At 46.3% G+C, this 16,960-nt stretch overlaps 1 protein-coding gene across 1 annotated transcript in view; it reads left to right on the forward strand.

Moving 5' to 3' along the window:
• Positions 1-16,960, forward strand: part of LOC144683094 (kelch-like protein 1) — a 386,264-nt gene that overhangs the window by 302,220 nt on the left and 67,084 nt on the right. The window contains exons 9-10 of the mRNA XM_078546112.1: positions 2,485-2,697; positions 4,628-4,799. Coding sequence (XP_078402238.1) covers positions 2,485-2,697; positions 4,628-4,799 — 385 coding nt within the window. The remainder of the gene's footprint in view (positions 1-2,484; positions 2,698-4,627; positions 4,800-16,960) is intronic.

Consider the following 16,960-nt stretch of genomic DNA (forward strand, 5'->3'; position numbering starts at 1 on the left):
TGTGAACCATCGATGTGCAAACTACAACCTGCCCCCATTCCCCAGCCTGGGGGAAACGGTGGGTGCCAGGTGTGGGGGCAGGACTTTCCGAATCGGGGCTCCCATGCCATTTTGTTTATGTCCGAGACCCCTTCCACCTACATGAAAATTTGGGCCTTTGTGCCTCTGTCTTTGTCTCTCCCTATCTATCTTTTGCCATATCTCTCTCTGCACCCCTCTCTCTCTTTCTCACTGTCTCTACCTCTCTGTCAGTTTCAACTCTCTCTTTCTGCCTCTCTGCCTGACTCTGTCTCGCTTTCTCTTCCTCTATCATTTGGAATTTAATTGAAGTATAATTAATTTTACTTTTTCCCCAAGTTGGATCCTGATGAATGTGCATCCACAATGACAGTTGTAGCCATTTGTCATTAATTGACACTCAGTCAGCGAGGTCATCCAAGTTCTTCAGTATGTGAAATAATATTGTCACGCTGGTGCAATTGAGCTGGTGTTCAGATTTTGGGTCAAGGCAATTCTGGAAAGAGCTGTATTGAGCACAGAGCCAATTCTTAAAGCTGACTGAAACTGAAAGGGAAGGGTTCCATTTACCAGCGCTAATACTACTTACCTCGAGCACAAAAGCTGAACAAAACTGATGGATAAGGATTTAGTTTCACCACATGGGTTGTAACATGGCAGAACAATTATTTATTCTAGTGATTCCAACAAAATTAAATTCAAGGAAGTTCAGCAAGCGATGGGAAAGAGGTTCCACAGGAGGGTGAAAAGGAAAAATTTATCCCCTCATTCCTAATAATGTAGCAGCAGTATGTTTCTTATGTTTTGACTACAAGATGCTTCCAAGAAAATGAAACCTTAGCTATGAAAATATATTATTTGTCGGCTGTAAAATGGATTTCCAGCAGAGAGATCAAGGAAACTAATAGAATTGATGCATTTTGGAATAGAGTAGTGATGTAAAATAAGGTAGAAAGAGGAATGTGGTCGTGCTGAGAGAATTTTGGGAACTAGGTAGGAAATTAGCAAGCAGGATCTCCAAAAGTAGTGATTTCTGGATTACTCCTGGTACTGTGTACAAGGGAATATAGAAATGGGGGATAATGCAGTTGAATGTGTGGCTGGAAAGATGGTGCAGGAGGGAGGACTTTAGAGTTTTTGGACATTGGGACCAGCTCTGAGGAGATGGGACTTGTACAGGCCAGGCAGGTTATACCTGAATAGAGAGGGGAGTAATTTCCTTGTGGAGCAATTTGCTAGTGCTATTGGGGAGGGCTTAAACTAACTTGGCAGGAGTGTGGGTACCAGGAAGTAATACTAGAGAGGAATACCAAGGTACACAGAATATTGAGAGAGATATAAGTGGGTTATTAGGTGGGGTCAGAGTAAGGGAGAAAGTATAAAGTCTAAATCAAGGTTAATGTTCACGTATGTGAATACACGGAGTGTGCCAGGTAAGTTTGGTGAGTTACAGGATCAGAGAGCCATGTGGAAATATGATGTTGTGGTTATAATGTAGACATGGCTCAAAGAAAGGCAGGACTAGGTGTTATATATTCCTGGAGACAAGGGACAGAATTTTCTGCCTTCCGAGCGGGCGGGCCCGACCCAATCTCCGGCGGGCGGAGAATTGGGTCCCGCTGCCATTTTACGTGGGCGGGCCAGTTAAGGCCCACCCAGCGTGATGTCCGGCGGGAAGCGCTATGCACTTCCTGTGCGGGCAGGGGGGATTCCCCAAATGCGAGAGTGCGATCTTTCGCGCATGCGCATGAAAGAGTGCACATCTCCCTGAGGCTGCACTTAGCCTCAGGGAGGTAACTGACAGTTGTAAAAACAGTAAAAATAGAAGAAAATCCTTAACCTGCCCCCCCTCATGTGACAATGTCACATGAGATGGGACATGTAATAAATTTCACTAAAACTTTATTCACCTTTTTAAACCCCGCCGGTGGATGAGGTTTAATGTTGTCTCTAGTTCCCGCCGGGGCTCCTGGCCTGCCCGCCAACCTTAATGTTGGATGGGCAGGTCCTTTAATTGTTTAAATGATCCTGTCAATGGCCTCAAAGAATGAAGAGCTTTGATAGAGCAATAAGGGAGAAACTGTTTCCACTGTCTGTTGGGTTGGTAACCAGGTGACGCAGATTCAAGACAATTGGCAAAAATTCAGTGGGAAAGTGAGAAGAAATTTGTTTATATATTAATTTGTTGTGATTCAGAATGCATTGGTTGAAAGGATAATGAAAGCAGGTTCAATAGATTGTCGAAAGAGAATTGAATAAATACTTGGACAGGAGGAGTTTGCTATACTCTTTGCAAAGAGCACTGACAGCTATTTCAAAGAGGCAGCACATGCACGATGAGCCAATTGACCCCCTCCTATGCTGCATGATTATGTCATTCAGGTTTATATACTGTTTGCCACATACCAAGTGTCAGACAATTTTCATAATGAAGGATTTAATGAGCATCTTTTACTTTGTCAACAGGCTATATGCAGTAGGAGGGAGAGATGGAAGTGCTTGCCTCAAATCTATAGAGTGCTATGACCCCCATACCAACAAATGGAGTATGTGCACTCCAATGTCCAAAAGAAGAGGAGGTGTGGGTGTAGCGACATGCGACGGTTTCCTTTATGCGGTTGGAGGCCACGATGCCCCTGCTTCGAACCACTGTTCTCGACTTTCAGACTGTGTAGAGAGGTGAAAGATGCAAATATACTTTCTTCCTGTGGCTGTACACGTTTAACGTTTTGTACAAAAAAATGTGAAGAATGAAAGTCCAATGAAATTCCAAATCTTGAGGAAATATTACTCCAAGTTTCTGGTGCCATCATGTTTTAAACAATTAGGCAATTTGTATGTCTTTACACTAGATAGTTCCTTGGGTTTTAGCATCATCAATGTCCCCTGCAAGTGCTTTTCATGGCCCCTAAATTTTGGAGTGTACCTGTCTCTGGCCCAACGTCTAGTTGAATGATGAGTTAGGGATCATAATGGTGGCCACATAGAGTGGAATTTAAAGCCCCCCCGTGTCAAGTTTAGTGTTGGGGGCGATTTAATCAGGTGGGAGTGTGGCTGGTAGGGACTTTAGGAAGGAACTTTTCCCCTTGGTGGAGGGATCAATAACCAGGGGGCGAAGATTTAAGGTAAGGGGCAGGAGGTTTAGAGGGGCTGTAAGGATGAACTTTTTTCACCCAGAGGGTGGTGGGAATCTGGAACTCACTGCCTGAAAGGGTGGTAGAGGCAGATACCCTCATAACATTTAAGAAGTATTTGGATGTGCACTTGTGATGCCATGGCCAATGGGCCTAGTGCTGGAAAATGGGATTAGAATAGTTAGGTACTTGTTTGACCGGCACAGACTTGATGGGCCGAGGGCCTTTTTCTGTGCTATAGACCTCTTTAACTCTATGACCCTGCCACTTTCCCACCTTCACCCCGAATAGGTCCATGGTGGGAAGGTGGGTGCACAACCTTCCCACCCCATTGTCAATTGAGGCACTTAAGTGGGAAATTAATTTAAGGGCCTCATTCCTCTGCTACTGGTATTTACCAAATGACATGTTGGGCTTTCACTATGCGGGAAGCCCAAAAAGCAAACTGTGTTGTGGTTGCTTGTGAGCATCCAGGAGTGGGTCCCTCGTTCAAAGGTCCTCAGTGCCCGGCCAAGGGACCCAATATCGGCAAAGGGGGGCCCTTGGAGAGCCAACCCTATTCCCTTGCTGCCAAGCCCTTCCCAACTCTCTCTCTGGCCCCCACCCCATGATCCCCCTCCCGCCATCACTCACCTGCAGCCTGGATCCCTCGATGATCCTGGGCCTCGGGTGTGCGCTTTACCGGAAGCCAACACTGCCTCACTGATGGCGCCACCGAACAATGTAAAGCTGCTGGCCTCTAATTGGCATGCAGCTCTTAGCGGGCGGGACTTTTGCCTCCGGGGTCCTTGATCCCAGGGGAAGGCCCACTGCTGCCCAGTTAAGTGCCTGAGTGGCGCTTAATTTGGTGGGATCTCCTGAAATGAGGTGCATGGAGCTCTGTTGCCTACAGTAAAGCCCACTCATAGCATGCCAACTACTGAGGGAGAATATATATCACCATGTGAATTTTCTTCTCTCCAAAAAATACGAATTGATTAAGCACTGCACTGAAACAGGGAACAGTTTATGTACAATAACCATCTTTGTATGACAGCATACATTTTGCCACAACCAGAGCACGTATAGCCCCTTATAATCTACCGTGTGCCATGGGAAAGTTAGTAGGATCTATAATTAAGGGCAGAGTGACTGAGCAATTAGAGAAATTCTAACTAATTAGAGCAAGCCAACATGGATTTGTAAAGAGTAGGTCATGTCTAACAAACCTAATTACATTTTTTGAGGGAGTAACTAAAGTAATAGGCTATGGATGTACTTTATATGGACTTCCAGCAGACATTTGATAATGTGCAACTTAAGATACTGTAAGCTAAAATTAAAGCTCATGGAATCCAAAGAGATTTATTGATCCCTGTACACAGATTATTAAAATAATCAAACATGTTAAGGATAACCTGTATTGTTTATTCACTCAACGATCATGTGCTGGAACAATTTTCCTTATCACGTGTTTCTCCATTTTCACATGTTAGATATGATCCAAAGACTGATACCTGGACAACAATAGCGTCAGTGAGTGTCCCCCGAGATGCTGTTGGAGTCTGTCTCCTAGGAGACAAACTGTATGCAGTCGGTGGATATGATGGACAAACCTATCTAAACACTATGGAATCATATGATCCACAAGCTAATGAATGGACACAGGTAATAAGTGATATCATTTTTAAAAATCACTGATCTTTAATAATCCTTTTGTTCCTCGAAGTGTTTATTTTTGAGTCATTGTTACGCATAAATTCACCTTGAATCATTATTTGAATAGTATTTTCAAGGAATAGTTAATTCTTTTATTAAATGTAATAATGCAGAAGCAATCAATGTCATCGATTATGACAAAGTTATATTTAAAATTTTATTGTGCTGTTAAGTACTGAATAATCTTCCTAAATCTCCTTTTGATTGAATGTATTTTAATTGGAGAAGGACTTTACCCTTTCTTAATATTTAAAGACTGGAAGTATGTATGGTACAAATAGGTAGACATACATTTTCTTTTTAAAAAATAAATTCTGTGGCATAAGAGTTACAAAATTACATTCAAATTTCACTTTGTTTTAAAAGAGACTAGCGCCGAATCACAGTCTCACCAAATTGTTACAGAGCAGAAGGGGGGCAATCAGCCCTTCATATTTGCGCAGGCTCTCCGATGGAACAATTCTTTGTTCCATTCTCCCGCCTTCTCCCCGTAACATTGTTCCTTTTCAGATAGCAGCCTAATTCCCTTTTGAATGCCTTAGTTGAACTTGCCTCCATAACACTTTCAGGTAGTGCATTCCAGACCTTAACCTCCCGCTGTGTGAAAATGTTTTCTCTCACACTGCTTTTGCTTCTTTCCCCAATTACTTTAAATCTGTTTCCTCTCGTTCTCAATCCTCTCACGAGTGGGAACCATTTCTCCCTATCTACTCTATCTAGACCACCCATGATTTTGAATACCTCTATCAAATCTCCCCTCAGCCTTCTTTTCTCCAAGGAAAACAGTCCCAACTTCTCCAATCTATCCGCAAAACTGAAGCTCCCCATCCCTGGAACCATTCTTGTGAATCTTTTCTGCACTCAGTGTCTTCACAGATAATAGGAATAATAGATTAAAACAGACATCTTAGACAATGGTTAGGTTTTGAAGACCAACTGATGACTTGTATCCTAATATTTGTGCAAACAGGGTTAAGCAGAGAGATTAAATGCAGAGAACATTATTTGGAATAGTGATTTTTATAAATCTGAAATATGATTCTTAGCTGATGACGTGCACTATTAATCATTGGCTTTAGGTAAAAGAAGCATAATTAGGTAAGTGAGGAAGAGGGGGTGGTGAGACGGGGAGGGTAGGGTCAGTCATGGCATGGAACAGCAAGCCGGATTCACTGATTAATTGCACGAATATAGAACAAAATGGTACAATGTAGGATCAACTCTTCCAGTTAAAATTACCTTCAATTTGTACAGTTATACTGGGAAAGATCAAAAATGTTGACCTAGATATTCATATAAATGGAATTTGCAGATTATAAATGCTGGTGAATTTGGGTGGTATCAAGTTTCTGTAAAGCAGAATGGCATAAGTTTGGAAAACTTTGTCGTTCGCCTGTGACTCGATAAAACTAAATAATGAATATTCCCACCAGTGCATTTAAAAACCAAAATACTTCAGTAAGTGTCAATATTTTGCAGAAAATTGGTTGATTTGTATTCTAAAGAGTGTTGTATCAAATTAAACAGCTGCTTTTGTTATGGTTTTACTGTTGAGAAAAAAACGCTTAACAGCAAATGCGAAGAATAGTATTTGGTAACCTCCACAGGACCACTGCCCATTAACAGTTTTGCATGCTTACATTTACATGAGACTGGGAGACAATCCCGATTAGAGTTAATTACATTATGGACAGTTTTAGTGTGGCACCAGGAGTTTGAGATCAACATGTCTTATTTAAAATAATTCTTGCAATATGGGCATTGCTAGCAAGGCCGATGTTTATTGCTCATCCTTAGATTTCCTTGAGGTGTGGTGGTGGGCTCTCTTCTTGAACCACTGCAGCCCATGTTATGAAGTTACTCCCACAGCGCTGTCAGGTATGGGGTTTCCCAGGATTTTGACCCAGTGGCAATGAGGAATGATATATGTCTAAGGCAGGATGGTGTGTGATCTGAAAGGGAACTTACAGATGTTGGGTTGCCATGTATCTGCTCCTGTTGCCCTTCTAGGAGGTAGAGGCCGTGCATTTGGGAAATGCTGTGGAAGAAGCCATGGCAAGTTCCAGTTGATGTAAAAACTGATTGTAAATGTGGCGAGGTGGTCATTGCCTCATTAAGTTAGAATTTGGTCTTCAATTTCTGGGACCAGGACTCAAACCTTTCAGTGAAATGTCTTCTTGGCTTGCAAAGAAGCCATGCAAAATGTGTGGAATATTATAATGGGCACAGACTAGACACTTACCTCGGTTTGAACCAGAAAACCCAATTTCAGTCATTGCCATGTGAAAACTTTGACAACCTCCAATTTCAAAAAAAGCATACCCTTACACACATGCAGGCATAAATTGGAATTATTTTAATTTGCCACTGGGAAGGTGATGACATAGCGGCATTGTCACTGTATTCCAGAAACCTGGGTTCAAATCCCACCACCATGAAATCATTGTCGATTGTTGTCAAAACCCACCTGGTTCACTAATGTCCCTTAGGGAAGGAAATCTGCCATCCTTACCTGGTCTGGCCTACATGTGACTCCAGACCCATAGCATTGTGGTTGACTCTTAAAAAATGCCCTCTTGGGGGATGGACAATAAATGATGGCCTAGCCAGCGACACCCACATCCCATGAACAAATAAATTTTAAAAAACGCACAGTCCAATGCTCTGTGCAAGTTGACTCAAAATTCGCTAGCAAGCACCATTGTGGATCACAAAAACTGCAGCAGCTCAATAAGAACGTTCAACACCAACTTCTCAGAGCTACCAGGGATGGACAATAAATAACACCAACCTTCACAGTGTCACTAAACATATTGAAATTTAAAAAATATATATATAGTTCAATGCTGCAATATCCTCTCCCATTTATCTCGTGATAATGTTTGCTGCCTGGGGCTTTAGGTAGTTGAATAATAAACATGGGCACTAATTTTACAATCCCAGGCTGACCACCCCTAAATTTTGTTATGGTCCTGGATGAGACCCCCAAATTTTGTTACGAACAGTTAGAGACCAGTGACTTTTGCTTCAAAGTTGACTAAGTTAGAAATACCATTTACTTCGAGAAAAAAGCTACAAGATTCCTTGGTTTTAAAGAAAAAGAAGAATTTTTACTATACAAAAGTCAGCAAAGCAAACAGTTAACACTATCAATCGTATACATGTAACATCTAGAATTAACATGGAATAAACATGAACTAACAGGTGAACTATGATCGTACGCACCTCAATTTGTACATTAAATGGCAGATACAACCAAGAAAGGTCCCCCGAATTTTCTTAGTAAACCACCCAGACATCAGTGAGTCCCAAAAACTCTTTAAAACTATCTTCCTGAGGACGTTTAGCTCCTCTCTTTCCAAGATCTAGCCTCTGATTTTCCTCAAAAGCCACTCCAACTCAGACCACCCCAGGAACTGCTTGACTCCCAGTTTTTAAAAAATTAGCTCATAGAATGTGGGTGTCACTGGCTAGGACAGTATTTATTGCCCATCCCTAATTGTCCTTGAGAAGGTGGTGGTGAGCTGCCTTCTTGAACCGCTGTAGTCTGTGCGGTGTTGTTGTGGGGGTAGTTCCAGGATTTTTGACCCAGTGACAGTGAAGAAATGGTAGTATATTTCCAAGTCAGGCTGATGAGTGACTTGGAGGGGAACTTCCAGGTGGTGGTGTTCCCATGTGTCTATTGCCCTTATCCTTCTAAATGGTAGCGGTTGTGTGTTTGGAAGGTGCTGTCTAAGGAGCCTTGGAGAGTTCCTGCAGTGCATCTTGTAGATGGTACACACTGCTGCCACTGCGTGTTGGTGGTGGAGGGGGTGATGTGGTGCCAATCAAATGGCTGCTTTATCCTGGGTGGTGTTAAGCTTCTTGAGTGCTGTTGGAGTTGCACTCATCCAGGCAAATGGTTGCTCAATAGCTTCTCCTGAGACTGCATCCCGCTGGATTCATAAGGCTGCACCCCAGCATCTAGTTACTGGCATGATTCTCGCTTTATAGCTACCCTGAGCAGAACCCCACTGCTCGTGGGCTTTACTTTGCCCCAACAGCTAGCTTCATAGAGCCCATGGCTTCTGTTCGCTTCAGCTTCACTGGGCTGATAACTGCCCTGGGCTTCTCTTAGCTCCAATCTATCCAGCAGCGTGAAGCCAGCAACCTTCTGCCTCCTTCTTTCTGGATTCACCTGGGCTCACTATGGGCTGCTGTTCCCTTTGCCCCTAGAACTGATGTGTGAGACCTGTTAATATCTCCCAACAGGGTGCAGCCCCTGCCCTGAGGCAGGATCGAGTATATCAAGTTTTGTTACATCCTGTACCTTAAATGTTATAATCTCCAGTCACTCAAAAGCCACCTCTACAGGTGCTAACTTACAAAAAAACATAGACAGAAATCCAGAAATATAGATTCCCTCGCTCTAGTTAAATTACATTTGTAGATCTTCACTATAATGTTTTGCTTCCTTGTAAAACCTAAGATCAAAATGTGTATCCTGACAACAAAACAGCACAGTATATTGCTGTGACTCCCTGCAATCATTTTTAATATCGACGTTCTTTGCCTCTGATATTTTTTATTTCAAGAATGTAGGTTACAGAATGTTGGCTTCTTTATTTAAAGCCATCTCTCTTAATTAGTCCTTAATCAAAAACAGGTCATTTGTTCCAATTTATTTGAAGCCAATTATTCAGTGAAAGATAATGAGGTCATTACTTTATGGACACATATTCACAGGTGCTGATGTTCTTTCTCCCTATGTATTTAAATCACTGTTGATGATGTGCTTCTTAAAGGGCAGTGTGGCTAAGTTGCTGGATTTAGATTCTAGGATTCCTCCTTGGAGGCGTGGGTTTGAATCCCTGCCCTATTAAAGTTTCAACATGTTTGCCCTTAAAGGGGATAATCTGATAAGCTAGCTTGTTCTGGGTTGCACATCTAATTATCTATTAGTGCAATTTATTTGCACACTGCCATTTTTAATTATTCAATGCCTCAATTCAGACCCCAGCCCACTGCCCAGCAGAAACAGGCACAGCACAATATTGCCCTTAATTCAGCATTAATTGGGAATGCTGCTCAGCCAATCGACAGAATGGTTGGTGTCGGGAAAGGGAAATGTCACCTTGGTGCAGCAAAGGTTGCTGTTCTTAATTAGCGTCTGGGCAAACATTACTCTGCAGATAATTGTTTTACATCTGACCTGAGAACGCGAGATATCTCAGCACCAATCCGATCACCCTCATCAGCAAGAGAATTCAGTGCAAAAAATTGTCAGCATAACAAGGAAAGGATGAAACATTTTTGACATTTATGCTGTAGCTTTTTAATTTTGGAACAGTTGAACTTCTAGACCAATGCCAACTTTGGAAAGTACCATGTAAGTTAGAAATGAGGTTCGGGCTAGATTCCTATTCTGGATTTAGCTATCCAAGTACAAGAGTGGTTAATTAGTAATGTAACTCTTTTGAGTACATTCACAGTTTTTCTTTTTTTTTGTTCAAAGTCCTGGAGTGGGACATGAACCCACAACATTCTGACTCAAAGGCGAGGGTGCTATGAACTGAGCCACAGCTGACACCTGCCCATGGCCGATCAGCAATTAGTCAGCAGTTAGTTAAGTGGCTAACCATTTTAATGTTTGTACCTAGCGCATTGTATAGGATGCGGGGGCGGGCCCAACACGCCAACACGTAAAACGACGCGCGCTGACATCGGGCGTGCGTCCGGACGTCACTGCGTGCCATTGCAATATTTCGGAAGGCGGGCACACTATGAGTTCCGAGGCGCACCCGCTATTAATTAACGGGCCAGTTAAGGCCCTTGAGGCAGCAATTGAGAATGATTTTTCTCAGCCTGTGCGATTTTCAGTGCATTGCACCCGTGCATGGGCAGGCTGGTAGGCTGCATTTTTAAAAACCTCATCCACGAGCAGGATAAGAGGGGTAAGTGGGCTCGCTAATGCGAGTATTTATAACTTTAGTTTTTAACTTACTGCTACTTGCTTGTGTGAACAGGACAACTTCAATGCTCTTCAGAGCTGCTTGGACAGAAAGAACAGGCTTCAGTTCAGGACTCTGGAGGAATCATAACACTTGGGGCCTAGCAGGTATCAGACAGCCTTCCCTTACCCTGGGAATGGGGATTGTGCTCTCCACTGGAGGCACCTCCTCTGAGGAAGAAGAGGGGGCCAGAAGGGGGAGGAGGCCGGGAGTCCATATTCAGCCTCCAGGGGAGCCACCTGTGGGAGGACAGGCGCAGGCACAAGGGGCGCAGGGCCAACAGGAAGTGCACGGCGGAAGGAGCTGCAGAAGATGTCGCTATCCTGTTGCCAGGGTTTATAGGTGGCGATGCAGCTACCTCAATATGTCTGAGGTGCAGTGCCAAAGGAGGCTCCATCGCTCAAGGGAGACAGTGACCTCCATCTGTCAGATGATTGGCCCTGAGATCAGCTCCAACAGTGTGGGTGGACATCCCATGCCAGTCACACTGAAGGCCATGGTTGCCCTCAACTTCTATGCCTCCAGCTCTTTCCAGAGGTTGATGGGTGAACTTTGTGGAGTCTCCCAATCAGCTGTCCACAGCTGTGTCAAGCTGGTGACAGATGCTCTGTTCAGGCGTGCATTGGCTTTCATTCACTACCGCATGGATGAGGCCAGCCAGGCAGAGCGAGCCAGAGGCTTCGCAGCCATTGCTGGCTTCCCCCGCATCCAGGGTGCTATAGACTGCACACATGTGGCCATAAAGGCGCCAGCGGGTCAGTCGGGTGCCTTCGTCAACAGGAAGGGCTTCCACTCCATGAAAGTGCAGATAGTGTGTGATCATAGGACGCAGATTCTACAAGTCTGTGCAAGGCACCCAGGCAGCTCCCATGACGCTTACATCCTGAGATACTCCCAGGTGCCGAGGCTCTTCAGTGCTCCAGCCTGGCTGGATGGATGGCTGCTGGGTGACAAGGGCTATCCCTTCAAAAGGGGACTCATGACGCCCCTCTGCCAGCCAAGAACAGAGGCCGAGCAGCGCTACAATAGGAGCCAGGGCACCACAAGGGCTGTGGTAGAGAGAACCACCGGTCTTCTCAAGATGCGCTTCCGATGCCTGGACCATTAAGGGTGCGCACTCCAATACCCCCCAGATCGTGTGTCGCTGATCGTGGTTGCATGCTGCGCTCTCCACAATCTGGCACTGGAGAGGGGGGACGCAGTGGAGGAAGAAAATGTAGACATAGATGCCCTGGCTGCAGACAATGAGTCCAGTAGTGAGTCTGAGGACGAGCATGGTCTGGAGAACACTGAGGGCGTAGACGCTGATCCAAGCAACCTCCAGGGATGCAGGGACATCTGGGAGGCTCTGATCCAACACTCCTTCAGCTAGCACACCAAAGATGAATCATCAACACATGCCAGGGCTGCAGGCTCCATACTCTATACCTGAGAGCAACGTTTGCCTGGTCAGCAACATTAACTATGTGCATTTTCAATGAAGCTCAATAACAAACAAGTCACTCATAACATCCTGGGTTCCCCTTCATCTGCAGAACTAATGAAGAACCCGGAGGCTTGTTGAGAACCAAAAGATTTAATGATTGTCAACTTGCATACAGAATTCAAAGTCTATTAAAAGGTGTTGAACAGCACACCTACTTAAAAACAACTTAAACGTGGGGCAAAAGAAAACCACCAGTGATAAGCCCGTGTTGTGATTAAGGTGGTTTACGCTTACGAGTGCTGCGTCTAGGTGCTCCCTCCTCACTGGCACCGGCATTGGAGACAGCCTGCACCCTCTGCCATCCTGTTGGCTTTGATGACCTTGGCAGGCATTCTCTGGCCCATGGAGCCTGTGCTGGCCCCGACTGGGAGGGAGCAGCCAGTGGCATGGCTGGCATCTCCCCAGTCGCTGCAGGCTCATCAGATGCAACGATCACTGGCAGAGGGGCAGAGGAGCTGCAGCTGTCATCCAGAGCACCCTGAGAGGAGCCCACAGAGGCGACAGGCAGTTTGTGCACCCATGTGATGGCTTTGGACCTCCCTGCTCACCATTAATGGATCGGCACCGAGCTGGGATACTGGGTGCCCAATCCATCTCCCACACTGACAGTGACCACCTGAGGTCATTGCCGGTGTGAGGGCTTGCAGGTCCAAGCGCATCCCCAGGAAGCCCTGATTGTTCTCCTGGAGCAGCCTCTCCATGAGAGTCACCACTCTCTCCATGGGGGAGGCAGTGTGCTCGGCCATGAGGGTCATTGCATTGCTCATGCTCCACATGGACTCCTCCATTACGGAGACCATGGCACGCATTCCCTCATGTATCTCCACCAGATCCTCCCGCACACCCTGCTGGACTCCCAGCATCTGCTGCCTCAGGGACGACTCCAGAGGCCCATCATCAGCCACCGACTGAGCATGTTCCTGGTCTCCAGCAGTCCTCTGAGTGCTGGCGTCCTGGGCACTCTCTGTCTCCGCCTGCACCTCAAGTGAGTGTGAAGTGCCCTCACCGCTGTGCACCGAGATACTAGCTGACAATCTTATCCCCACCGAGGTGCTGGTAACTGCACTGGTGCCTGCCTGGCTGCGATGGTGTGACGCTGGTGTGTTTATATCTTCTGGGCCCTCAGGGGTCAATGGCGGTCCCTCTGTCTCCTGAATCCGGGCGTGCTCTGGAGAGGCTGGAAGGAAGAACAAGGACATTTCATTAGTAGAAGTCATTACACTGTTAATGTGCATGCCTGGCACCCAGATCAGGGTGCGCTCCTCCTTCCATTATTAACAGGCAGCCCAAGTTGGATGCTGAAATCAATGTACAGTCAACAGTGGACTGTTTGCACTGACAGATATTGTGACCTCAGTGCACAGCACTCTTACCTCCCAGTGGCATCCCAACCTCACCGCGGCTGGTTGACCTGGGCACATGGCGCCACTCCAGCTTGAGAGCCTCCTGCTCATATTTGGTCATGATGAGAAGGCGGGGCTGCCCTCCAACAGTCCACAGCTTCTCAGCATTAATGATTAGTCCACCCTGTACATTGCAGCCTGGCCAACCCCACCTGAGAGAAACATTGCAGGACTCATCCAATTCGTGACCCTGGAGCCCCGATACACTAATTCCAAGCGGCCAGAGCTGACCCCCTTGCCCAGATGCTGCCTCCATCACAAATGCCACTCATACTCTAAGACCTTCCAAATCCATGAACACTACCACCTAGAAGGACAAGGGCAGCAGTTAGATGGGTACACTGCTACATGGAAGTTCCCCTCCAAGTCACTCAGCAGCCTGACTTTGAAATGTTTCAGCGCTCCAACACTGTGGCTAGGTCGAAATCCTGGAACTTGCCCCCAAACAGCACTGTGGGTGTTCCTGTACCACATGCAGCAGATATAGAAGGCAGCTCAGCACCACCCTCTCAGGGGCAACTAGGGATGGGAAATAAATGCTGGCCCAGCCAGCGAAGGCCACGTCCCGTGAATGAATGAACTCAAAAACAAAATTCTGAGTGGGTGGGCGGTGGGGGGGCAACCTAACTGTTGTGCTACGTGACCCATGCCAACACGGTACTCACTCTTCCCGATTGCAAGAGATCATTAAACCGCTTGCGGCACTGTACCCAGGTGCATCTCACCACATCGTGGGAGCTGACCCATTCCGCCACCTCCTCCCAGGCATGTTTTGTTATGTTGCGGGGGGGCCTCATCCTCCTGTCCCTTGGCACAAGGATCTCGCGGCGTACTGCCACGTCCTCGAGGAGGGCATCGAGGCACACGTCCGAAAACCTCGGGGCCGACTGCCCCGTCCACCTGCCCTCCCGCCTGGCCTGCTCTCCAAGGACGCTATCCGACATCCTCCTGTCCGACATGAGTGGCAGCCTCTGGACGTCTGCCTGCGCCGTTTTTGAATATGCCGCCGGGTCGAACATTGGACCCAGTGGTCATTGGCCTCCCGTCCCTTCCCGCCAATCTCGGGAGCCGCGATTTATACTGGGCCCGTGTAAAATGGCGGTGTGGAGCCGATCGCGGGCAGCAGATCCTGCCCGCTTCTGCCCAGCCCACCCGCCACAGGTAAAATCCTAGCCCTGAGATAAAACAAAATTGCGCGGATGCTGGAAACCTGAAATAAAAACAGAAAGCGCTGGGAAAACCCAGCAGGTCTGGCAGCATCTGTGGAGGAAGAAACCGAGTTAATGTCTGGAGTCCAATATGACCCTTCCTCGGAACTGGAGAGAGGTAGCAATGTGGATGGGTTTTATGTTTTTTAAAGAACGGGGAGGGTCAGGTAGAACAAAAGGGAAGGTCAGGGATAGGTTAAGAGGGCATAAAACCAAAAGCATAAAACCCATCACATTCCTACCTCTCTCTAGTCCCGAGGAAGAGTCACATTGGACTCAAAGCAAACCTGAGGATTTTCCTTTAAATTACCTTGGTAGGTTGATTCAAAGGTTACGGAACAGTCTGAACTTGACTTCATTGCCATGTTAAAGAACCTGAATCATTTTCATCAAGTGCATTGAATTTTTTCCACAAGGAAGGATAAGTTACTCTCTTAAGACAAAGCAAACCATCTGGTGATTTCTTGGCCTAGTTTCAATCAACAGAGGAAGTTGCAGAAGAATTTTCCCCTATTAGACCTGTGTTTTTTTCCTAACTTTTTGCCTCTCCCAGAGGATTAAGCTGACGGAGCGGGGCAGAGTTAATGGATCGGTTGGATCCTTTCCTGCCTGTGGTTTCTCTTGTATGTTGATTTGTCCATATGAGTAAAATACATGATCCTGTACATTTGAAAGTGACAAAAGAAATTAAATAAGCTCTACCTGGAAGGACCTGAACCCACCTGTATATCACGGTTCAGATAAATTGAATGGGTCTAACTTCCCTTGGTAGGTCCTGTGCCCGGAATTGGGGTGGAAATCTCACCATCAGAGGGACCTTCAGCAATGCAAATAGCCACCGGTTATCGAGGCCTGTTATCTTACAGCAGGCCCACACCCTCAGGTACAAACAAATGTACTTATATCCTTCAATCCTTTCCACCCACTGACTCTGAGATCCTCCAATCCGAGTGGAGCTACATACAAGATTGAACATATTTTATCTTCGATCTTTTATATTTTCTCTGTAGTGGTAATGTCACTGGGCTAGTAATCCAGAGATCCAGGCTCTTTGGAGATAGGGATTCAAAGCCCACCATGGGGGAATTTGAATTCAATTAATAATTATCGAATTGAAAGCGAGTCTCAGCAATGGTTACTATGACAACTATCATCAATTGTTGCCAAAACCCATCTTCATTAAGGTCCTTCAGGGAAGGAAATCTGCCCTCCTTACCCAGCCTGGCCTGCATATGGCCCCAGATCCAGAGTAATGTGGTTGGCTCTTAACTGCCCTCTGAAATGACCTAGCAAGTCACTCAGTTCAAGGGCAATTAGGGATGGGCAACAAATACTGGCATGGTTAGCGATGCCCGCATCCCATGAAACAAAGGCCAGAATATTGCCATCAGCGTGCAGGGGCGGGCCCAACACGGCCATGCACAAAATGACGCGCGATGACATTGGGCGTGCATCCCGACGGTATCGCACGTCGTTTAGATATTTTGTTTGGCGGGCGGCGCTGGCGTCAGCTGCGCACCTGCCAAACTGTCAATGGCTGTTAAGGCCATTAGGAAAGAAATTTAGATAATTAACAGCGCTGCCCATCAAAAGTTAAGGTCGGCGGGCAGGCAAAGAGCCCAAGAGGCCTTCGTGTTTTTCAGGAAACCTCATCCACAGGCGGGATGAGGTTTCCTGAAAGTTTAATAAAATCAATAAATAAATTTTGCTAAATGGACAAACATATCCCAGCTCATGTGACACTGTCACATGAGGGGACACGTCTAAATAATTTTTCTCTTTCTTTATTAAAAAATTTCATTACGTACTTAATCTCCCTGAGGCAGCTCCGTGCTGCGCTCTTTCGTGCGTACGCAGGCCCTGACTCTCCCCCCTCCCCCCACCCACACAGGTAGCGCTGGGCGCTACAGGCTGCGCGTCATGACGGTCGGGCCGTAATTGGCCCACCCACATAAAATGGCGGCGCGCAGCTAATCAAGGGCAGCGATCGGCTACGGGCCCGCCCCCGCCCCCTCCCGCCCAG

The sequence above is a fragment of the Cetorhinus maximus genome, chromosome 7 (assembly GCF_964194155.1).
Source record: "Cetorhinus maximus chromosome 7, sCetMax3.hap1.1, whole genome shotgun sequence".
NCBI classification, from domain to species: domain Eukaryota; kingdom Metazoa; phylum Chordata; class Chondrichthyes; order Lamniformes; family Cetorhinidae; genus Cetorhinus; species Cetorhinus maximus.